The sequence below is a fragment of the Venturia canescens genome, chromosome 9 (genome assembly GCF_019457755.1).
Source record: "Venturia canescens isolate UGA chromosome 9, ASM1945775v1, whole genome shotgun sequence".
Lineage (NCBI taxonomy): Eukaryota > Metazoa > Arthropoda > Insecta > Hymenoptera > Ichneumonidae > Venturia > Venturia canescens.
In genome coordinates this window covers 8,943,886-8,967,088 of record NC_057429.1, presented here as the reverse complement: position 1 = coordinate 8,967,088, position 23,203 = coordinate 8,943,886, and the positions used below count along the sequence as shown (strand labels likewise).

General features: G+C 35.5%; 5 protein-coding genes across 11 annotated transcripts in view; 1 reads left to right on the top strand and 4 right to left on the bottom strand.

The window, feature by feature from the left end:
* Window positions 1-13,556, bottom strand: part of spri (sprint) — a 163,902-nt gene extending 150,346 nt beyond the window's left edge. Inside the window, exon 1 of one of the 2 annotated variants that reach the window (XM_043428631.1) lies at window positions 13,118-13,556. The gene's annotated coding sequence lies outside the window, so the exon portion shown is untranslated. The remainder of the gene's footprint in view (window positions 1-13,117) is intronic. The other variant, XM_043428632.1, reaches the window with a different exon arrangement.
* LOC122416005 (uncharacterized) lies at window positions 848-2,542 on the bottom strand. Its single transcript, XM_043428657.1, has 5 exons — window positions 2,388-2,542; window positions 1,710-1,794; window positions 1,539-1,627; window positions 1,283-1,400; window positions 848-1,213 (listed from the first exon to the last, which is right to left on the bottom strand). The coding sequence occupies exons 1-5, from the start codon at window positions 2,433-2,435 to the stop codon at window positions 1,134-1,136; spliced, it is 420 nt and encodes a 139-aa protein (XP_043284592.1). The 5' UTR covers window positions 2,436-2,542; the 3' UTR covers window positions 848-1,133.
* A 584-nt stretch (window positions 13,557-14,140) lies between the features above and the next one.
* Window positions 14,141-15,728, bottom strand: LOC122416006 (uncharacterized). Its single transcript, XM_043428658.1, has 5 exons — window positions 15,235-15,728; window positions 14,808-14,886; window positions 14,641-14,729; window positions 14,431-14,548; window positions 14,141-14,348 (listed from the first exon to the last, which is right to left on the bottom strand). The coding sequence occupies exons 1-5, from the start codon at window positions 15,280-15,282 to the stop codon at window positions 14,269-14,271; spliced, it is 414 nt and encodes a 137-aa protein (XP_043284593.1). The 5' UTR covers window positions 15,283-15,728; the 3' UTR covers window positions 14,141-14,268.
* A 353-nt stretch (window positions 15,729-16,081) lies between these two features.
* mldr (mitochondrial ribonuclease P catalytic subunit) lies at window positions 16,082-20,013 on the bottom strand. 6 transcript variants are annotated; one of them, XM_043428644.1, is made up of 5 exons: window positions 19,673-20,013; window positions 18,167-19,055; window positions 17,770-18,016; window positions 17,544-17,683; window positions 16,082-16,489 (listed from the first exon to the last, which is right to left on the bottom strand). In XM_043428644.1, exons 2-5 carry the CDS (start codon window positions 19,042-19,044, stop codon window positions 16,114-16,116), a joined length of 1,641 nt encoding a protein of 546 aa, XP_043284579.1. In that variant the 5' UTR covers window positions 19,045-19,055; window positions 19,673-20,013; the 3' UTR covers window positions 16,082-16,113. The 6 variants fall into 6 exon arrangements, with proteins under 6 accessions (XP_043284579.1, XP_043284580.1, XP_043284578.1 ...); XM_043428645.1 differs by having other exon boundaries at window positions 19,756-20,013; XM_043428643.1 differs by having other exon boundaries at window positions 19,765-20,013.
* A 281-nt stretch (window positions 20,014-20,294) lies between these two features.
* Window positions 20,295-23,017, top strand: LOC122416002 (leucine-rich repeat-containing protein 58). The gene is made up of 4 exons (XM_043428654.1): window positions 20,295-20,698; window positions 20,916-21,395; window positions 22,006-22,412; window positions 22,601-23,017. The coding sequence occupies exons 2-4, from the start codon at window positions 20,923-20,925 to the stop codon at window positions 22,765-22,767; spliced, it is 1,047 nt and encodes a 348-aa protein (XP_043284589.1). The 5' UTR covers window positions 20,295-20,698; window positions 20,916-20,922; the 3' UTR covers window positions 22,768-23,017.
* Window positions 23,018-23,203: the final 186 nt, after the last annotated feature.

The following is a 23,203-nucleotide window of genomic DNA, read 5'->3' as shown; positions in this document are numbered from 1 at the left end:
GTCGAGAAATAACATGTTTGCAAAATGACATCGAATTCCGTACAGAATTTTAAAAATTCACAGAAAATAAACAGGAACACGCAATTGCACCGAAGTAAAGATAAAATTTTATCGATGTGATTTACGTTTAAATCGAATGCGAGTATCATCGAAACTTGAGTTAAACATAAATTTCAATTCCGTATATATTTGATCCGAAGCTTCTACACGCTGGTAGAAAGTAAGAAGAGAATTTGCGAAGCCAGCAAACGATGTCTGGGAAGCCCTGATAAGGGTCATAGACATGAATTGTGTGAACGTATATAGATATACGTATACGTAAACACGGACATCACCAGTGGCACCAATTTGGCCACTTCTCTCGAAGTGGACATTCGAGAACGTTTTAACGTTCTTGCGCTATCACCATGGACGAACAATTGTCTCTGCTGCGTGCGGGAGTACAAACCAGACGCCGCATTGTGTATGAGACTATGAATGTCCGGTTTCATGCGAAATGGAATATCGCGCTTCGTTCCCGGGCACAGACAACTTGCTCAGAGTGTTCTTGGAGTTCGAATTCAAATGGAAATATCTTGAAATATTGCCTCCGTTTGAATAGAAAAAAAAACTTTAATTCAAAACTCATGAGAATAATATTTATTAAAGAATCGTTGTTATTATTCAGACCGTTGAAATGGAAATGATTTTTTTTATAGGAATCGGAAAAATCATCGAATTTTCCAAATGCAAATCATTTATTTTCATTGCTAACGTGGCACCGATTTATTGTCAGGAGCTGTGGGAATGATTTTTCTAAATATTAATGAAAAATCGTCTTAATTCTTAACAATGGAAAAAAATATGCTTACATTGTCAAAGATTCCTTTATTCCGTGCATTAAAGCACTCAAAATTCGAAGATTTTATGGCGAAAATAGTCCAAGGGAAAGTAACTTTTACGGTAGAAAACTTTTTTTTCCAGTGCTTTCTGGATGTTATAATGAAAACGAAAATTATTTTTTTACAATATTCAATGTGCTGTAATTGCCTTTTAGTGATGGTGGTAGACGTGGTGGTTATAAAAACTAAAGTTGTAAAATTGCCAGTTTCTGATCTCTGACCTCCAGACCACCGCAATTCACACGTAAAAGTTTATCGTTCTGCATGCAATTTGGGCAACACGCACTTTCCGTAATTGCCTATTACGTTGCAGGGGTTGTCGTTGACCTCGGCTACAATGACAATAAAAAATCAATGAAGATATCGACTTCTAGAAGCTTTTAACGTAACAAATTTTGTACCTTCGTCTTTGCAGCTTTTGAATATTTCAATAACTTTTTCGGCCATTTTGTGATCTGCCCCTTCAACCTTTTTCATTGCTTCTTCCATGGCCTCAAACTGTATCTTGGCATCTTTCATCTAGAATCGTTCAATTATTTTTACACTTTTCACCCCCAGAATTCGCGTTTCGTTGAACGTGACGCATGAATTCATGTTTTTATTTTTTTTTTTTTTCAATTTTACGCACAAAATAGGATTGCGTTATGTCCAACTCACCAAATTAGCTTTCTGAAATACACAAGCCCAGTAACATTGAACGTCTTCCTTTTCTGCGCCCTCGAGCTTTTTGATGAGACTGAGAGATTCTATTTCACACAAGAAAAGTACTTAATTGAAGGGATCTAATGAATCGTAGAATCGTAAATGTTCTCTTGCTCGTAATCGTACCTTCCGAAGTTTTGAGCTCTTCAGCGCAAGCATCACCATATGCGTTTAAGACAACACCGAGTGGACCTCGTTTGTCTTCCTCCGCCTAATATGAAACAATTAAAATCGGGCTCAATAGCGAAAGTGAAATTGCAAATAACACAAAATCGAGTGATATTGCACTGACACAAGAGTTTACACATGAAACTTTACTGCGTTTTTCTTGCATTTTCTAAATAAAATGAATCGTGAAATAATTTTAGGAACTTGGAATAAAAATTTTTTTCAAAGATTTATTAGGTATTTTCTGGCATATGGTCGAACAACAGTTTATGCTCGCAAAAAGCAGGCATATTGTCGAAAACCATAAACGTGGATTAGCGAAATCACTACGACGCTGAAGGTTGTAACGTTCGAGTCCAACGAAATTAACGAAAAACACATTTGTAATTCGCCAATTTTTCATTTGACGAAGCTTCGGTGTAGGTTGAAAAACTAGGAATCGCAAATTCGGCAGGCAACGAAATTGGAGAATTACTGGAATTATTGGAGAGCTTTTTTAGATGATTTCGTTGGACTCCAACGTTGCAAACTTCAGCGTCACAAATCACGGAGATTTTATTAAAAAATTAAATTTTTTACAAGATAAGATGCAAATTTGAAAATTGTACTTCATAATATTGTACATTTTCGACATACCAGGGCGAGGCCGAGAAACAAAGCCGTGACGATTACGAAGGTCTTCATGATTAAGAACTTGCCGAATAAAAACGAAACTCAATCACAATATCTGATGTATCGCGGCGTCGTGGTTGTTTTTATTGCGCGCGTCGGACACTGTTTGAAAATTCTGCTCGCTTCTCATATTTATACCGTCAGAAACAGACGCTCACTTTTCTGGATAATTTTCCTTTTCTAGTTTAAACAAAAATTGCAGAATCCTCGACCTTCGTGTGCTGCGCAACAGGAAATGCAACACTTTAATATAATTAGCGTCAAGACACTGCTGCGTCTCTATCGAAATAGGCGATGGAATCAATTTCCAAGGAATTACGTGTGCAATTATATTTTACGCGCGAGAACGCGAAGCACTTCATTCTATTCTCGTATGAGCTAACAATCGCCAGAAACGAAATTAAAATCCGAACGCTCGGAGAATAAGTGAGCGAATAAAACTCGTCCATGAAACGACTAATTTCTTTGATGTATAAAATGATCTCATAAAATACTTTTGTTTTTTATGAGAATTTCAAATTTCCATCATTTTCAGGCGATAAAAATCTTACGAATGATCGAATTTTATTACTGAAAAATTAACTATAAACTCAAAATATGGATGCAATAATCGTTAAGCAATTTTGTTGAGCAGAGTGAATTGAAAATGTTTAGTTTGCTTGAGAAAAAACTATATTTCAATTTGACACCTGAGTGAACGAAATGTCCGAAGAAAATTCGGCCCCAGAAAGTGAAAAAACGATTTCAAAATCCCCCTCGAATGATTCTTTAATGATCCGTTAATCCAATTTTCTATAATGCTGATCAAGAGAAATCGCAGTTGTAGACTGAAACAAGTGTATCTATTTGTATGTGGATAAAAACAGGGCTGTTGATTTTGCGAGGACCGAGTGAAGCTCGCAATTCTATCTTTAACGCGTACACAAACATGAACCGCGAAAATGTCGTCGTGCTGGTCTCGAGAGCAATACAACCAAGATGGGCACTTACTTTTATTACAGCCTCTTTATCGCTTTATGATAGCGCGCAGTTTTCGTATTTTCAGACGTCGTATTTTCCTCTTCCTTCCATAATATTAACTACTATCTCTCTCTCTCTCTCTCTCTGTCCTCCTTCTTTTCTACATTTATTTAAAGATCAATGGAAAGATCATCTCTGGGTGGTGGTGAATGGCTCAAGGAAGATTTCGTATCTTATACAACGAATTTTGATTCTCCATATACGCTCTTTTGAACTTAAAATATGCAGACGAATCCGGTGAAATCGGTATCATACGCGCGCCGGAACCGGTTGAAAGATAATCAAATTAGTTCGAATCCCTGCGTTAAGTAAGAATTTCTTTTCCGATTAAATTGTATTAACTCCGTGTAGAAAATTATTAAGGCGCCCTAAAAATAATCGGGGCCTATGCGGGTTTGAATGTGGATTCCCTACTAAGGATTTCTACGACACAACCAGGCTAGGCCCTGGTCGGGATCTAACAAGGCCAGTTTGTTCATTCAGAAAGGGTTTTAATATGGAAAATTATGAATTGGTAGTGATTGGTAGTGAATTAGTAGGTATTGGTAGTGATAATATATAATACTTCAATACTCATATTTCAAAATTTATAGCTTGGAACGGTTTCTTTGATTTGTGAAACATACATGAAATTTCAATTTTGATGAAAGACTTTGACGAGTTGAAATGTGGATTTCCTCCTAGGGATTTCCTCAACACAGCCGAACTAGGCCCTGATCGGAGTATAACAAGGCGAGTTGGTCTTTTTACCCAGACACAGTATGAAAAAACGACGCTGAAGTTTCCAACGTTGGAGTCCAACGAAATGAACGAAAAAAACGTTTGTAATTCACCAATTTTTTATTTCACGAATCGTTGGTGCAGCTTGAAAAACTACGAATCGCAAATTTGGCAGAGAACAAAATAGGAGAATTACTGGAATTATTGGAGAGTTTTTTTCGATCATTTCGTTGGACTCCAACGTTGGAAACTTCAGCGTCATTATGAAAAATTATAAACGATCCAGACGGGCATTATCGGGGCTGTGAAATTCAAAACATATAACACTTGAGTAGCCATATTTCAAAATTTGTAATTTGTAGCGATATTTTCTATTTGTCCAACATACATGGAGTTCAAGATATCGCCGACTCATAATAACTATATACATATAGATCCGCTTGGAAAACTATTGGTAGCTGGTATTCAAGTTTACTATTACTATTTCTGTCTTTATGTGAGAACTCTGTCATTTATAGATTCATTAAATATGCTGCATAATGTATACAGAACCTATCTGCAACATATGTTACATTTTTTAACCAAAAATTTCCAACTAGATGGTGGTGTAGTGGGTAGCGTACGAGCGCGTTAGCGAAAGTTCGATAGGTTGGTCGAATCGAATCCTGGTGTAGGCGAGAAAATTTTTCCGGACAATTTAATATCGACAGCAAAGCAAATACTGAATTAAAATGAACAACTACCATTAATGGTGCAATTCCAATCATAAAAAATATTTTTATTAATGTATATTTTTTGCTGGGGCTTTAAGGAGGGTGGCTACCGACGATACAATGTTGCCATGCTAAACCATGTTAAATACATTAAAAATTTCAAAATGATAAGAATTTAATAAAATTTGGTGAACATATTCTTTAGGGCCAAATTTGACAATACAAATTTTTTAAGATTTTTCTTCTGTACAGTTATCGAGTAATTGATCACTAAAGTTCAAGTGTATAAGCATAGCGTTTCCATATATATAGGTATACATTCCGGGCATAAGAAATCTGCTTTAATCCGTAATTACTCGATAACTAAGCAGAAGAAAATTTTGAAAAAAATTGTGTCTTCGCACTTGATGTTGAAGAACATTATCACCAAATTTGATCAATTTCTTATCAATTTGACGAACGTAGCCACCCTCCTTAATAAGGCTTCCTGTAAAGGCCCCGATCTTTTAGCCCGGTCGGGCCCTCGTTGACCAAGTGTGACTGACCTACTAGGGTCCTCTTCGGGCTTCCTCATTAGGCCCTTCAAAGTATAAGGGAAAAATAATCGGGGTCTAGTCAAGGCCCTAAAAGGATTTCTACACGGGACGAAATGAAAAGTGATCTTCTAGCTGAAACATAATTTTCAATATTTCATTTTACTTTTTGTTCGTCTTATCCATGTATAAAGCAACACGCTTGTTAATGTACAGTGTGACAAACACATATTTTCAACAATGTGTGCTATTGACGATGATATGCGCTCCATGTCTGTTTTCAATTTGAAGAAACACAACAAATTTTGAGGAAATGGGACTGATGGCACCCTCTGTTGGGAGTTTGAACCTTCTAGTAGAGAGCCTCATCGTTATTATTTGTACATTGTAAGAATTTATGGTGTCTACAACCCCGTGTGACTAAACTGTAAAAAAAGTTTCGGAGGACATTGAAAAATTTTTTTTTGCTATACTTTTTCTATACTTTTTTATCTACTACAGTAGGTAAAAAAAAGTTTTTCTTAAGTCGGGAATTTTTTTTTTCAAAATTACTTATTGAATTATAAAATTACAAGATGGCATATAATCCAAGATCGAGGACTATCCGAGAAAAATTGATCGAGGAGGTAGATGAACAACTTCCGTGTTATATCCGCGAAAGAGGGACAAAAAAAACTATGTTGCAGTGTATGAGCTGCGACCGTGCGATGTGCGATATACACGGCGTTTACATCTGCGTCGATTGCAGTTTTGCGAGGGAATAAAAAAATTCACGAGTTTATGGAAGACTTGTTTTTTATTTTTTGTAATTTGATAATATTTTGAAAACATTTTCAACAATATTTATGTAATAATATATGATTCAATACGAAAAAAACTGCGTACCATTTTTTCTGAAGAAAACCACACTTCAGATGTTAAAATAAATATACTTTTTGAAACAGGTGCAAATTTAACCATTTCCACCTGAAAATATGATATTTCAGGCTTAAAAAACTATTCGGTTTTTTTAAATTGAAAATTACGATTTCTTCATCATTTTTTGTAAAAAAAAGTCATTTTTTCTGCATTTTATTTTCGACATTTTTTTTATATTAAAAATTGTACGAATAGAATAAAATCGTCCTGGTCATTTTTCAAGGGTTGAAAAAACGTTGTGGTATTTTTATTTTTTAGTTTTTTAACTATTTATTGTCCTCCGAAGTGAGTGGGATGGATTACACACCCAATGTATATAACGTCACACTACTAAAGGTTAAAAAAAATGATCAATAAATCGGCAAGACATCATCGATTTTGGAACGATTTCTGCATCCGGCGTGAAAAGCGGAAGTTCGAAAAGGAAAGAAAAACAAAAGAAAATAAATAACAGAGAGAATTTCCGGTGTGATTTCACGTGAAAGGGATACGATGGAGAAATATATCCACGTGAATATGAATCGGAAGGTGCATTAAATTATCGGCTGACTTAATCGAGATACAGTAGCTTATAAATCGAAAAAAAACTCCGTTCGAGATCGTTATTGATATCAATAATCCACGATATTAATTCCGGACTGAGCTGGGGAGCGATTTCGTTGAGTTTATTCGCCACATACTGCTTCATGCATCGACAAACAACAAACAAAAGGCCGTAACCGGTACGTTTGAGTTTGCAAACTCAAGAGTTTCGGGTCCTTTCGTTTGTCAGCATTTCATATAAATTTTATAAGACTTCATTATTATTGTTATTAGGATTATGTGCTAAGAGATTAGAGCGTAAAATGGACGTCGGGGGACTCAATGTATCACTGGTAAAAGGCTTCGAAAGCATGAAAAAATCATCCGTGTTCGCAGATTGAAACATTTTATGATTTACGTTGTTGACTGGTCGAACGAGTTTTCAAATGACTCGTCGTTTCGATGCATGCTCCCGATAATAGTTTCTTCTTCGTTCAATTACAACTTCTTTATCTTCGCATGGTTAATTCGTACGAGCAGCGTGATACACTTCGCAAAGTGCCAAACGGTAAATTCGTTCATTTGTTGTTTCGAACGTCAGGCCGATGAAATTTACGATTATTTCCGACTTCGAAAGGCTGGAAAGTCTTTCTTCAAATTTTCACTCTAATAAATCGATGTGCAAGTGACGAAAAATGCGTTTTTCGTCACTTGCACATGGAGCTTTGTGGTTTAGGAGAAAACGCACAAATCTTTAAAAGATTTAAAAACATAAAAAACTCAATAAATTAGAAATATAGCTGTTGCTTTGTTCACGGAGAAAAAGGATTCGTTTTGTATAGTGAGGAATATATTGTTTTTCAAGAATTTAAAAAATATTTAGGTACCCATTACAAACAGCGTAGTATTTTTTGAAATTGCAATTTTTCGTCCCTTCAATTCTAATCAGCTTTATATGGATAGTAAAAAGTGATGCACGTGAGAACTATGTTTCGTTTTTCGAGTGTTATTCATCGTGTCAGGACTAGCACTTACTAATAAATGGAAATGTATTCGTAAATCACAATTTTTGACCGTCAGCATAGTAAATTCTATGATAAATAAACAAATATACACCGAATACTTGTGACCTTTTATCATACATATAGTTTTTTTTTCAGGGTTGCCCGAGCATACTTTATAATATAAACATTTGAAGTGACTGAAAACATTTTTTACTATGTCTATAGAGAAAACCACTCTTTGACTCTTTTGAATAAAAAGTATGGGTATTGGTCTTTTTACTATGGTGGATAAAACAATTCTTATTACCGCTCTTCGAATTGATGCTGAATTAATGCTACGTATACATACTGTCCCCGAGATACTATATTCCTAGTACTGCCCTCTAGAATTTTCGACCTCGTTATCTCCGTGTTTTCAATGAAACCATGTACCGGGTATTCTGTCGATTCCTATTCAAGTTTTCTTCAAAATAGCATTCGATTTTCTCGTCAACCTCGCAATATATTTAACGAAATTGATCAAATCCAATCGATTTTTTGTATGTATAATTCTCTTATAAATGGAATTCTCTCGGGGTATATTTGAAGTGTGAATCACGAATATGCGTTGACATTATCTCTAATATTCTGAACTCATCTAACAAAAGTCTACAACATAGACGGGCTGCAACGGAATTCCGTTTTTTTATTTCATACCAGAAAAATAATGATGAAACAAGAAAACAAATGAATAGTTGAAATGAAAAATAATGAAAAGCGAAAAAAATCATAATAAAAGTGAGATAAAAAGTAGTATTAGAAGGAAACAATTGAACAGAACTTGGTTGCGTTTAAACGATGCGAACTTCGCGTTCGACGCTTGTTTATTTCACCTTGTACGTTGCTTGGCACGAAGGAAGAAGGCGAGAGGTCTGAGGCTCGTTGATCCATTCATTCATGAATAATCGAGAATCGTGTGCACTCTATACGCCTAAGACTATCTACTCGTGTCAGATATAACGGATATCGGCTTGTTTTGTTGTTGGGCGAGAGCGATCCGAGAATAGTGTATTAAGAAAGGAATAAGAGAGCAGGATGAAGGAAAAGAGGAAGAAAAGGGCGCTTAAGGTACGGGGAGGAATCACACGGGTCTCGAAGCGAGTACACATATGTATGCATCCGACCGTCGTCTACGTCGACAGAGTCGAGTGCGAACGTCGACAACGGATCTTTCGCGTACGCGCCAAATACGTAAACTCGCGTGGGCACACGACCAATTTTTATGCCGGACACCCACACGAAACTCCGTGCCTTCGGAGTTTTCTTGTTGACTAAACGAGTTTCTTTGCTTTTTCTCACTCCCCCCTCCGCAAAATATCATTCGCCTTATGTTCACTTTTCCGCGCATGTTAAGGTAACTCCTGTACTGCATGCTAGTCAAATGAGTGCTAAATTTTCAAAACTCTTTTAGACTAAGTTCAACGTACCGATAAACTTGTTGTTAGTGGATATATGCATTCAAGCATATTTTATTAACGTGAGAAATAATTAAAAGTGATAGTTTTGCAAAATCATCAACTGATACATGCACATTTCCATGATGACACATTTTCATGGGTATGATTCAAAGAATCATCTGTATTTTTTATAACCGATTTTATTGCACCAAGTGTCATTTTGTTCCTCAACTTATTCTCTACGAATTCGCCTCGTAGATTTTTCTTTAAATTCATTCCTTCAGAAATTACGAATGAAAAAGTTTTTTCACTTTCCTCGATTTTCGTTCCGTAAATCTCCAACAATTTTCATCGTTGGTTAGTTCAATGGGAATGAACTCTCCAGCAGTGAAGACTGCCGGGTTCTCGCTCGAAAAAGCGGTAGAATTCGATAAACAATTTATATTGTTCATCCGGGAGAAGGTTAGTTCTTTCCAAATATCTCCAACGATTTTCGTCGATGGGTTGTTCAATGAGAACTGAACTTTCCAGCAGTGAAGACCGTTGGGTTCTCGCTTGAATAAGCGATAAACTTAGATAAACAGTCAAATTGAAAAAAAAAAAAAAATTTACCAGAATTATTAAAAATTTCGCATCTTTGTTCGCTGTTTTTTTCTCGTTATTTTTGCTCCCTTTCGCTCTATCTTCTCCGAAATTTCAATATCCACACGTTCGCAGCGAGTCCAGGGCTTCGACGTGTCCACCGATGTACCTTTCGACATCGAGCACGTTTTTCTGTATATTTTGTCCTTTATTCTTCAGCACTACACTTTTTCCACAGCACTGCACTGCATAAGAAGACTTTCTGTCAAATCCATGACGTATACTAAACGTCACTTTCTCTTATGCTTCTTCGTTTGTCTTTTCAGAAACTGATGTTCGCGCACATTTCGATAAACTAATGTCAATAATTTTTTTCAATAAATTTTTGAAAGGTTCATTCTCCTTCATTTCATGATCGATTTGGATGCAATACAGCTCAAAATGTGTGCTTCGATGGATATTTACTGAGTTACTCTACAATTACTCAGATGGTAATACGAAATGCAAAAAAAAATCAAAATTTCAAAAAACCCTCATGTCAGCCCAATTGTGGCACAATACTGTATTCACAGTTCAAATTTCAACACAATCGGTTGAACGATGCGGCAGAATTCAACTTTCGAAATTTCGATCTGCATATACCGACTGGTTCATCACCTTAACACGACTCGGTAGTGCAGTGTGAAAAGTTTATGTCTGACAACATGAAACGTAGTCAGTTGACAGCTGAGGTTAGAGCTTACCATAACGACTAAAAAATTCCATAGAGCATTGTACAAATGTTTACATTTCATAACGTTGTATTCCACAACGTTGATGACCCATTTTTTTTTTTAACGAACCGTTAAAATCCTCAGGGTTCAATGCATATAATAGACATTATTTCTGACTAATATCTGATATAAAAATACATCAAATTTTGAGTTATACAGGCTTCGCAGTCATTGTGGCTATATATGACATGTAAAATTGTGGTCTTTTGACTAAAAATATTTCGATTAAAGAGTCGTTAAAAGACCTTGAAATTTCACAGAGATTAAGTTTTAAGATGACGCTGAAGTTTCCAACGTTGGAGTCCAACGAAATGATCTAAAAAAACTCTCAAATAATTCCAGTAAATCTCCAATTTTGTTCCCTGCCGAATTTCCAATTCATCATTTTTCAAGCCCCATCAATAATTCGTGAAATAAAAAAATAATGAATTATAAATATTTTTTTCGTTCATTTCGTTGAACTCCAACGTTGCAAACTTCAGCGTCGTGTTTTAAGCTCAGACTATAACATACAAAAAAATTAGAGTGCCATCTGAAATGGAGCCTAGTGCTTATACATCCTTAAAAGTTTTGGTTTTCACTTACCCCGATAGTTGCTCATTCATATGAGCGGTCAGTGGAATCAAATCGAAGTTTGATCAAGATAACTCATCTTTCGTCCAATGTAACCTCAAAACTCACGATGATGCAAAAGAAAACTTTCGATCAACATCCCTGCTAACTCAATAAACGGCCATTCGAATTTCATGCTCAAAACTCGTACAATTTGTAGTTCACGTGATTCTAGAACGAAAAGTCCCCTAGAATTTTCATCTCTGGCCCATTGTTTGTGAGATACGGAGCCATTCGCGACATCCAATCAGGCGCGCTCACGAGAAAAAGCGGGCGGGGCTATCCCGCAACGATGATGGCGCGTGAGCCCTTCTATCGGGTGCGCGTGACGCAGCACCGCGTTCCCCGCTCCCTGGACGCTCAATAACGCGTCCGCCGTGACCAAAATTATTCAATAAATTCGAATAAAAAATTTTTCCTCAAATGTGGCTCATGTGTGCAAGTTTCAAGAATCTGTGCACACATCTATATTCACATATTTTATATACGGATTAAAGGAGGATGCGTCTCTTCTTTCGATCGTGAGATTGCTGACGAGAGAGACTTTCCAGAGATTCCATTTTTTTCCGCTTACTCATTCATGTAGATCGCGGTGTCTCTACGAGAGTCAGGTTGCTGTGTCCTCTCTCCCATAATGCGGTGCACAGTCCCACGAAAGAAAGAGTCGGGACAAAAACACCTCTTAGCCTCTCACTAACGGATTGTATTTTGTAATAGAAATGCGCTCGAGACTCGGAGCAAGGGATTAGATACAAACCTGGGACGCTCTCACAATGCGCTCTTCGTAATGCACCGTCACAAACCCATTTACATTGATTTTTCTCTTCTTTAGCCTACGAACATTGTTACACATATTTTTTAATGCTCGAAAAAAAATATTGTAATAGTTGGTTGAACGATTATTTTGAGTTCCCCATTATTTTGCATTACGGGTCTAAAGTAAGAGTTCTCTCTCTATTCGATCGATTAAAAAACTAAAATAACACCGGAACACAAAAAAAAGTGGTCAGTACTTTTGACTAGACCCATGTAATTCTATGTATTTTGATTAATGAGTAACCAATTTCCCTCCACTTCATTCGATGTTTTTCTAACGTTTTTTTTTTGTAATCTCAGTTTCATCTTATTCTAAGCATGCAAACTTCTATCAAAAATCTTGAAATTAATAATCGATTGAAATACTTTCTTTACGATGTAATCAAAACATCCGGTAACTCGAGTGAAAAATCGATCTGTAGCGATATATACAAATAAAAGAACATTGCTGCTAAATCGTATGTACTGTTTTAAAATATATGCCACCGTGTCAATAAAAATCTCATTCAATTTCTTCACGATTATCAACTTTCTATTCTCCGTTTAATGTGAGTGTTATTCGACACATGTGAAGGGAATACTTTTGGCATACGATTGTGGATTCTGTTGGCAAAAGTAACGGAAAGCATAATCAGTGAATGGAAAGACGCGTGTATATGTACATGAAATGTATATATAAATATACATGCTCTTGCAGTCTTCGACCTTCGATGGTTCACTGATCTGAGGAGATTCCAATGCGGGCTTAATATGCACAAGCTAATAATATAACACAAACGCCATGACTGCACGACTAATATATTTGCAAGTGCATATAGGTATAGCTATATAGCGCTGTGTTGAAGGCGCACGAGGCAAATAAACCGAATTGCGCATGACAGGTGAAAAGCTATTTGATGGTATTTTTTAAATCTCTGGGAGCTCATCGAAAAAGCCCGATGTTTGCCGAGCGCCACGTAATTATTGTTTCTCGAATGAGAAAAACGAAAAGGAATCAACCGAATTAAAATTCATGGGTTTTTATCATAGAAATATTAATCCGTACCTTGAATAATGGATGTACACGGAATTTACGATTCCCGAGAATAACTGACTATCCAGAAGCTGCTCGAAAGAGTCTGAACACTGTTGACAAAGTGTTCCGTAGTTTTTTCTTGTCTTCTTCACACCAAACTGAAAGCAAAAGTATCGAGAACTGAACTTTTGGTTGTATGCAAACTGGAACACACACACACGCACACACACTGAAATATTGTCCGATCCGCAGGGATGTCACTGTTTTTGAACGCTCTTCGATTTGAGTTGGCACTCGAACTAAAAACACATGCAATTTGAATAGCGAAAAATAAAAAAATAAAATAAAACAAAACAAAAACACCAGCGCGCGCGCACGCGAAACACATTCGAGCACGACTATAGGCCTGTACGCGTCACCTGTTGCTCGCGACGAAGGGACGAGAGGTAAGAGTGTGGAATGCGCGGTGATCGCGCTTACGCCGGTATCCCTTCCGCGACTGTGCTCTTCGCGACACCTCGCGGCTTTTTTATCCTATATCCCGCATGAAACATTCGCACGCGCTCGGTCGTTGTTACCGATAATAGCGTAAACAAAGAGCGAGCGAGACAGGAGGAGAAATGACCACACGACCATCGTGCCGTCATCATAGGCACACTGATCCATCAAACAAAATAATAAAATACTCCTTTATGTATATCTCTCTCGAAATAAAAATATTTATACTGATTGTTTTCGTTGGATTTGAATGATACTGAACCGGAATCCATTGAATCAAAGATTAGCCTTGACTGAGCATCAACTAGTATATATTCAGCGACTCATCTCGTTATTCCGAAATAACTCTGCTCTGAACATCTTTCTTCCATAAACGCGTGAAAATTATCATTGCCTATCTTCCACCTTCGAATTCTACTCTGATATTTTCTGAACAAAATGAAACATCTGTCGTTGAATTAACCGTTACGAATTCGGAATTCTTTTCGAACGATCTATAGTTGACACCAGAGTTTTTCGTAAATGCAATATTGAAAGTTATATTTGCGTGAAATATTCAATTTTTTGCGTCAACGTAATTTTATTGATCAGGTGCTGTTATAATTATAATTGTTGAATTTATTTGTAAACTTGTCCAGTTCTTCATCTTTCGGGTATCGAATTTCGCATTTGGATGTGAAAATTCATGGCTTCGGGAACAGTTTGGGTGACAAACACATTAAATATTTGCCTGCAACATTACAGGTGTTGTCACTGATCTCCGCTGCAATGACAAAAGAAAAAAAATCAATGTGATTGATATACAATTTCAGGTCATGTACATCTGATTATAATTATATTTCTACCTTCGTCTTTGCAGCTTTTAAATCCTTCAACAATTTCCTCGATCCTCTTGAGATCTGCTCCCGTATCTTTTTTCATGACTTCTTCTAATTTATCGAACTGTATCTTAGCATCTTGCATCTGGAAATATACCCAATTACTTTTTTACTTTTTTCCATATGCACAAATCAACTTGTTTGTTTTATTTATTCATTAGATTATTCCTAACTCACCACATCGGCTTTCTTGATCAAACAAGCCCAGAAACACTGGACCTCTTCTTTTTCCTGGCCCTCGCATTTTTTCACGAGCTCGATGACGTCTATTAAAAAACAAAAAGTGATCTCCGATTACATGAACTTAAATATATTATTACATTTTTTATTGCTCGTTGGCTTACCTTCCGGAGTTTTAAGTTCTGTAGCGCATGCCTCAAAGTACTGGCTTACCGCTTTTCCAAAGGGACACACTTCCTCTGCCTATTAGTATTTGAAAAATGGCTTATAATAACAAAACGTAATTGTACAGGATTCGAAAAATCAAGGCAAATTGTTGGGGCGATGAGCAGTCTTTTCTAAATTAAGTTGATGATGATCTGAATTATGATCCCGAAAGTATTCGAATGTAAATTTTTTTTGAATAAGAAAATATTCCTCTCACAATATGTATTTTCTGATAAATATTTATAGAGCAATCAATGTCATGAGAAAAAATTTGACAAGCATACCGGTGAAATAGGAAAATCATTGAGAGTACATTAATTCTTGAACATTTTTTGCACCGATAACATAAAAAAGATAATTTTTTCTAAAAATTTCAGTACTCACCAGCACCAGGGCCAAAAAGAAACCCATAAAAATAACAATAGACTTCATGATGGACTGCTTGTTGAATAAAAGAAAATCTCTTCGACAATATTTGATGTGTTGCTGCGTCGTGTGGTCGTTTTTATCCTGTGACAGACAATGCTTGCAAATTCTATTCGCTACTCATCTTTATATTGTCAGAAGCTGTCGGGCACTATTCCGACTAATTGTTCAGGTCCAATCAAAAGTGCCAGAATCCTCGAATTTTGTGTGCTGCACGACAGGAAGCTCGACACTTCGATAATAATTGTTCGAGATACGTGATCGAACCTATTTTCACGAATGAGGTGAATAATTATTTTAATACAGCTCGCGGGAACACAAAGTGCTCGATTTTATTTCCTGCCCGAGAACCGGTAGAAGCAAATTTATGATTCGAATGTTTCGAAACAATGAAAGCCAGTGGAAAAAAAATGAATTTTATTGAATCCGTGCTGCAAATCGGTCCGGCACTCGTGTGAATGTGAATCTGCATAATTCGTTGTTTCCTCCACCAATTAAAAGAAAAACTATAGTTTACTTATACGTTGTGAATAAAAAAATCTGTCAACTTTTTACTGTCTGGAAAGAACGAAGTTTGATTACCACATTCTTGAATATTGCATTTCTTTTGTGATTCTAACTTCATAAATTATTCTCAAAATTGATTCCAGGAGAAAAAATTGATACGGAAATATATATTTTTGAATTTTTTATTCGTCATTAGAAAATATTTTCGTAATTGTAGAAACGTTCACCCGAACTAAACTAACGTCGATCTTTCCATGATAAAGCAACTGAATAGGATTCGAATAAAAGTGACTTAAAGTTCAACGATCAAAAAATATTTATTAACAATTACTAAGGCAACGATAAATCTGTTGACTTCACAGTGTTGATTGTTTTCCTAAAGCAGAACCATGATTTAGGTGGTTCGTAATCGACCGCAGGTTTGAGAGAAGGTTCGAACGTAAATGGGATGTGCCAGCCATTTTCGTCATTTTGGATAAACGGTGAATACTTAGGAGGATATTCTATCTTCAAGTCGACATTTCCTTGTTTCGACGTTATAGCGACCGGACGTAGTTGATGTGTCATTTGCCATTTTTTGAAAATGCTTCCCATGTCAGGATCTTCCAGGCGAGCCACATGCTGTCTCATCAAGTCTCTCGAAACGAACATTGTTGACGGTCCGGAGCACAAAGTTGCATACAGCAAATATGGATCGTCGGCTGATCTACAAGTAACCGAAAACACAAGTTCAAGATGATTATGCATTCATGGAAGTAGTGCTATTATTGCTTGTAGAAATTGAAGAATTTCAATTTCAATTGGTTCAATTGAATTGTTAATTTAATTATTTTCAAAGTGCAAGAGACTTTTCTATGGTTAAAAAAATGTGAAATGAGAGAATGAAAAAGTTAAGCTGTGTCACTCAACTTCACAAAATCTTGCAAATAAAAAAAAGAACTTGACAAAAATAAAGATAACTTAAGGAGGTTCCCGCGTATCTAATAAAAATTTGAAATTCCAAGTGCAATGATTAAAAATTGAAAATATTAAATAATATACATTAGGGTGCTTAAAAAAAAATTGAATTTTTTTTTTTCGTCAGCCGTGGAGGGTTGTTAATACATGTAAAAAAAGTGACTTTCCTTAAATTTGAGATATAAAAAATATTTAGCGGTCCCTCAAACGACTTTTCTATGTTTTTTCCTATTTTGAGGAAAATCATCATAGAAAAACTCTAAAAAAGTCATGAAACGTTATGCAACCATAAAATGCACTTTCTTTCTTGAATAAGAGAGAGCAGGGCAAAGTGGAACGCCCCCCCCCCCCCCCTCCCGAAAATTTAGATCATTTTTTCCTATTGAAAATCTGCGAAATTTTATTTTTCAGCTGAAAACATGCTTCGAAATCTCAAAATTACAAAATAAAATTTTTTTTTTTTGAAAAATGCATTTTTTTCAATCAATAATACCAGCTCAAGAGTCGTGAATTTCAATTTTTTTTCATAATCTTTTCGTTTTTTTTTTAATTTTAGCCATGGGGAAGACCGCAATCGCTGCAGTAGTGGAGGACTTTTTTTGTGATCTGGGATATAGTCGATGACTCGCTCAAAATTAAATTTTTGCATTTGAAAATTTTACTGTAAATTCATCATTTATGGTATAGTGAATAATTTTCTTTAAAAAAATTTCCAAAAAATCAGCCTTTTTTCGGCTGTGACACTCTGTGGGCCCCTTAAACCAATCGTAAAGCTTTTGGAAACATAATTTATTTTTACTGACCTGTTTGTAGTAAAAAAAATGTCGGCGTGGTGTTGTATGTAGGACAAATCCATATTTGCCCATTTTTTCATATGATTTCTTCCGAAAAGCAACACTTTTTTGTTCATTTCTTTAGCGCATAAGTTCACGGCAGCTGTTACCTGAAGAAATAAAGACCATTCTTAATATTGGCATTCTCTTACTGTTCTTTACTTTTATGATGGTCAAATAAGTTTTTTTTAATTACCAAGTGCCCCGAAGATTTTCGCACCTCTTTGGATAAATAGGATACGTTCAAACCATCGATTACAATATCCCAAGGCTTATTTTTTTCAACGAATTGAAGAAAATAATTCAATTCTTTCGGTGTTGACTTTTTATAAATGTCACCGCTTATTATAACGCGCTCCCATACGAGCTCCGCCAATTTAGAAAACTCTTCATTCGAAATCTTACATTTCGACAATTTGTGATCACAGCTTCGACATATTCCTCTGAAACAAGAAATTAGCATTGAATTAAGAAGCTGAAAAATGTTTTAAGGGTAGTATTCGACATTTAGATAAAATCAAAATATTTTTCTTGATTATTTCATGACTTTTTGTCAAAATTTTCGGAGAAGTATCAAAACATGAAAATCGTACACATTTCTGATGGAAGTTCGCTCGATGATCCATCCTAGGGTTTTAAAAATTTCTTCATAAGCCTGAACGATATCCACAAAAGGTCGATAGTCGTATTTAGACCAAATCAAGAACATTTTCTCAAGTTCTTTCTCCAATTCTTCTCCTTTAAAGTTTCTTTTGCAATATTCTGTATGAGCTATGAAAACGTGATGTTCGGGATGTATTCGACTGAAAGCATCCTCGAGATATGTCCAGGCAATTTCAGGTTCATTATTTCTAAAAGCGGCTGAGATAATTGCCGAAAAAGATTGAGTCCTGGGACTGCAAGACAATTTGATCATTTCACAGAGTTCGAGAGCTTCTTTCCATCGATGAGTTTTTGAGATGCCAAGGATACAATATTCAGCAGTGCTCGCATCCAACACTGGATATTTAAATCTAATCTCATCATAAAATTTCAAAATATATTCCATCTCGTTTTCCATGAATTCAATTTTATCTCGCATGTAACACAATTTAAAATAGTAAGACATGGCTGCGAGGTTCATATCAGAGCGCACCTTCCATAAATATTCAAGATAAGCCATTCCCAGGTCCACTCTCTTTTCGGTGGTACACAACTTCACCAATAACATGTCGACATTGGCTTCTGTCACATAGAAGTTTTTAGATGCTAAAAGATCTTCGCGAGCTGCTAAAAAGTCACTCTCCTCCAACACTTTCTTCTCAACCAATAGTTTGTTGATGATGAAATTATTCTGTTTCAATACTGACATAGGCAGGGTTCTTCCACTAGTTTTAAAAAAATTATCAGGATCCAGAGGCAAACTGTGAACTTCTGTTGCAAAAAGTCTGGTAATTTGAGCACAGACTCTGAACCTCCTCAATAGTGCCATTGCAACAAAATCTGTAAAAGAATTTGCATGAATATAATTTAATGCGGAAAGAGCTAGATTGATATTTCCGTTTTGCTGTATTTTTCATTTCAATGAAAGACAGCTGGTTTCACAATTACCCAGCAATTTTTATAATTCAAACAAGGCTTTGAATTCAAAACATTTTTTTTTCATTCAACCATCATTAAACTAAGACTATGCAAAAATCAGCTAAATGAATACCATAATTTTGTCAATGGAATAAAATTGATCAAGGTCTCACAGTCTTTTAAATCACGAATATTTGTGGGTTTACTATAGTGAGAAAATGTTGATAAAAAATAAACTTGTTTCAGAAGTAGTGGAAATAGTTAGGGATACTTCCGCTTTTCATGTAATTTTGAATAAAAAATATGTTTTCTATGAACTCTGGCAATTGGCTGAATAAAAATTATTATTCACAATTCCTCCAGGTTTATTAAAATGGACTAAAATTTGAAAAAAATTATCGCAATGTTATTACGGCGATTAGAGAATTCATTTCCAAGTGTAATATGGAGTCACATGTTTATAAAACGATGCTATTTGAAAAAAAAAAGAAAAAATCGTCGAACACGTGTTAAGAGATAGCGATGAAGAAAATACCTACGAATAAACAAGTATCTCAGAAAAACATTCCAATTGTAAAAAACATTCACGACAAAGCCAACAATAACATTTTACTGGTTTCACCTCTCTAACCTCACTTTTCACGAGACCTTGTTGAATTATGTTACTAGTTTTCCGACAGCAGGGGAAGAGTATTTCACAACATTAGTCCGAATAATGAAGGTTGATTATAAGTTGGATAACAAAAAGCATACGAAAATGTCGAGAATTGTTAACGCTTTTTGTAGACGTAGCTGTATGTTATTTTTTATTTCGAACAATGTTTGCGGAGCACGTTCTGATTGGTCGGCATGGTCGGCGTATAACGAACGTGATTGTGTTCGGTGTTCGGTGTCATGGGTGTCATATATATCATCCTGATGCACGTGCATAAAGCTAACTTCGTGTTGCAAAGTAACGTATCGAGCAGACGACAGATCCCCTATCGCGGAATTTAAAAAAGAAATCAAAAACGGATCCGCTTTTTAAAAACATAATCGTTTTCAAAGTCCCGTCAATTTCTTATTCTTGAGAACATTATGGCAAAAATTGCATAGAAAAAACGTACGACTCTTTTTCCAACTCATTCATATCGACAGCAACAAAATTTGCTGTCTGGCAGTTTTGGCACACACAGCCAAGAAAGCACGTTATGGACTCCGAGCTCCGAGAACCAATAGAGAAAATGCGGCCCTGCGGGTAATAACGGAGGGAAAGAGAGAGAAACCCTGATGATAATAGCTGATAAAATGAGCTTATAAAGAAACTGATAAAAACAAGTAGAGATGAGTCTTCAGTTTTCGCCCGAGTTCTATCAATGTTTGTACGTTCAATAATGCTGCTTTTGTATTTCGAAGATATACAACTTGGTGACGACGCCGTTCGTTCCAAGAATGTGTAGAGAAAGTCGATAATTCCGTGTTTTTATTGCTCCTTTTTTTATATATTCGATCTTGAAAAAAGTGTGCTCGACCGAGTTATTAGAGGAATTCGTTCGTCAATAATTATCTCGGAGCTCGAAGTGCGAGTAAGTTTTTACTGAGGCTTCCATATTGATTTTATCGTTGATCTCGTGATATTTTTTTCATCATCTGCTCATCAATTTACAAGTATTACAAAATGAAAATCGATTAGGAAAAATGCATTTATGTAAAAATTAAAAAAAAATATATATATTTATATAACAATTTGAATTCATTTTCCGATTTTAACAATCGACTAATTGTATTTTCTCTACATCGTAGATTTGCAATGGAAAATTACACTTCAGACTCGAGTGATTCGGATTCCAGTTCAAAGACTTTCGATCTGTCTTACCTCATGCTCGATCCTGTTTTACTTAGCGAACATATTCTCGCTGCAAAAGACCCGGAAAACGTCGAGACTATTTTACTAAATCATAATCGCATCAATTGTATACCACAGACTATCGCTAAATTTACGAATCTCAATACTCTCGATCTTTCCAACTGCAATCTTACGAGATTACCCGATTTTCTTGGCGATTGTCCACTCACTTGTCTTATTGCTAAACACAATGGTCTCACCAACGCTTCTCTTCCCAAAAGTCTCGAAAATCTTCCCGGCCTTCGTGAACTCAATCTCAGTGGTAATAGACTCACCGAATTCCCGACACAAGTTTTGGATCTTGTTGCTCTCAAATATCTTTATCTTGGAGGTAATCGTATCACGGACATTGACAAGGATCTGTGGAAACTCCAGAAGTAAGTGTTCCCGAATCTGCAATTATGTAGAAATTCAATTAAACTATTTTTTTTCGACTATTTCAATTGAATTTGACATTATTATTTCCAATGATATATTCTGATCTTATCTTTACGTTTGTATTTTCATTAATAAAGTAGAAATATTTGTACGAAAATTCGTTAAAATTTCTGAAAATTCTAGGGATTAGCCATCGTTTAATTTTCAACTATTATTAATTATCGATTATATTTCATACATGGAATTTTATTTCAATAATTATTTTAGAGAATGAATTAAATGTAAAAAAATATTATTAAAGTTTGTGAACATGCCTCACAACTGTAGAGATGAATTTAAATCTAACATTTTATTATTATTATTGGTTGTTAGTGATATTTTGATATTCTTTTTCACTCAAAGGTGCGATACTGTTGGATAAATTTCTCATGAAGTAAACCTTGTAATGGAATGCTTAAGCATTACTCCATATGAACATTGATTTGAGAATGTAAAAAAAAGTTCCTACAATAATCTTGTAATTGATTTTGTTCATTATATGATTTACATTTTGGACACAATTTATATTTGGAAGAGGATCGAAGATAAATATCAATTTATGTTCACCAGGCTTCAAGTATTGGGAATGGGTGGAAACTGTTTGACAGAAGTCCCGTCGACACTAGGAAAATTGACCAGTTTGCAGGCCCTTGTCCTGTGCGATAACATGTTGGAAAGCTTGCCAGGATCGATAGCCAATCTGAAGAATCTAAAATCTCTCTTGCTTCATAAGAATCGCCTCAAAACACTACCGACTGAGATAATAACTCTGAAAAATTTGACAGAGTTATCACTCAGGGATAATCCTCTTGTCGTCAGATTCGTTTCTGATATGACTCACAATCCTCCTTCATTACTTGAAGTTGCTGCTAGAATTATCAAAACAACCAACATTAATTACAATGAGTTTGAATTACCAAGAAATCTCATTGATTACTTGGACAGCAGTCATCACTGCGTCAATCCTAAATGTAAAGGTAAGCATTTATCTTGTGCAAGAAAACAAGAATTAAATTCAGACGGATTGTAAGTTTTTCAAATATTCCATTTTATTTTGAAAATATTAAACAAATTTTTCTGTATCTATATTCTGTATGTATTCCTATATTTTCATATTTAACATTTGCTTTTGAATGAATTGTCAGGTTCTTTTCTTTTATTCCAGGAGTTTTCTTCGATAACAGAGTGGAACATGTTAAATTTGTTGACTTTTGTGGCAAATATCGATTACCCTTGCTGCAATATTTGTGCAGCAGCAAGTGCATTGAAACTAGAGAAGGTGATGAAGAAGTTGTTAGTGGAGCAATGATTAGAAAAGTACTCCTCGGATGACATTCCAAACGTGTGACAATAATCAGATTTATCACAAGCTGTGTCAGCGTATAAATATTATACCAAAAGATGTTTCTGATACTCTATTGTTTTATAATTCGAAATTGTTGGAATTATTTGTAATTGTTTCTGATCCTCATGAGGACATATGCTGTTGGAGATCATAGCGGAAATGCCAAACGTATTACGAAATATTAGACTACACTTTATAAGCAATTTGTTATGATTAAATGATAAAGATATTCGTTTATATTTTTCAAAATGTTATTTTAACTCGATTCTTTCAGTCACAGAGCGAGAAGAGAACCAAAAAAAAGGGATGACCATCACAGGTTCCAGTTGATTTGATAAATTAATTTTTAAATCGCGTACTCAAAGGAGACAGTTATTAAAATATCCAAGACTCCAGCAACGAATTTACAATTATGATATGAAA

Excerpts from the sequence above, each read along its gene's own strand:
- LOC122416005 (XM_043428657.1), bottom strand. The coding sequence starts at position 2,435 with ATGAAGACCTTCGTAATCGTCACGGCTTTGTTTCTCGGCCTCGCCCTG. Across the intron at positions 1,795-2,387 it reads TGTTTCTCGGCCTCGCCCTG|GCGGAGGAAGACAAACGAGG; the intron begins GTATGTCGAAAA and ends GTTTCATATTAG. Across the intron at positions 1,628-1,709 it reads AGAGCTCAAAACTTCGGAAG|AATCTCTCAGTCTCATCAAA; the intron begins GTACGATTACGA and ends TGTGTGAAATAG.
- LOC122416006 (XM_043428658.1), bottom strand. The coding sequence starts at position 15,282 with ATGAAGTCTATTGTTATTTTTATGGGTTTCTTTTTGGCCCTGGTGCTG. Across the intron at positions 14,730-14,807 it reads AGAACTTAAAACTCCGGAAG|ACGTCATCGAGCTCGTGAAA; the intron begins GTAAGCCAACGA and ends GTTTTTTAATAG. Across the intron at positions 14,349-14,430 it reads TAAAAGCTGCAAAGACGAAG|CGGAGATCAGTGACAACACC; the intron begins GTAGAAATATAA and ends TTGTCATTGCAG.
- mldr (XM_043428644.1), bottom strand. The coding sequence starts at position 19,044 with ATGGCACTATTGAGGAGGTTCAGAGTCTGTGCTCAAATTACCAGACTT. Across the intron at positions 18,017-18,166 it reads CGAACTTCCATCAGAAATGT|AGGAATATGTCGAAGCTGTG; the intron begins GTACGATTTTCA and ends TTCTTGTTTCAG. Across the intron at positions 17,684-17,769 it reads GAAAATCTTCGGGGCACTTG|GTAACAGCTGCCGTGAACTT; the intron begins GTAATTAAAAAA and ends TTATTTCTTCAG.
- LOC122416002 (XM_043428654.1), top strand. The coding sequence starts at position 20,923 with ATGGAAAATTACACTTCAGACTCGAGTGATTCGGATTCCAGTTCAAAG. Across the intron at positions 21,396-22,005 it reads GATCTGTGGAAACTCCAGAA|GCTTCAAGTATTGGGAATGG; the intron begins GTAAGTGTTCCC and ends TATGTTCACCAG. Across the intron at positions 22,413-22,600 it reads CGTCAATCCTAAATGTAAAG|GAGTTTTCTTCGATAACAGA; the intron begins GTAAGCATTTAT and ends CTTTTATTCCAG.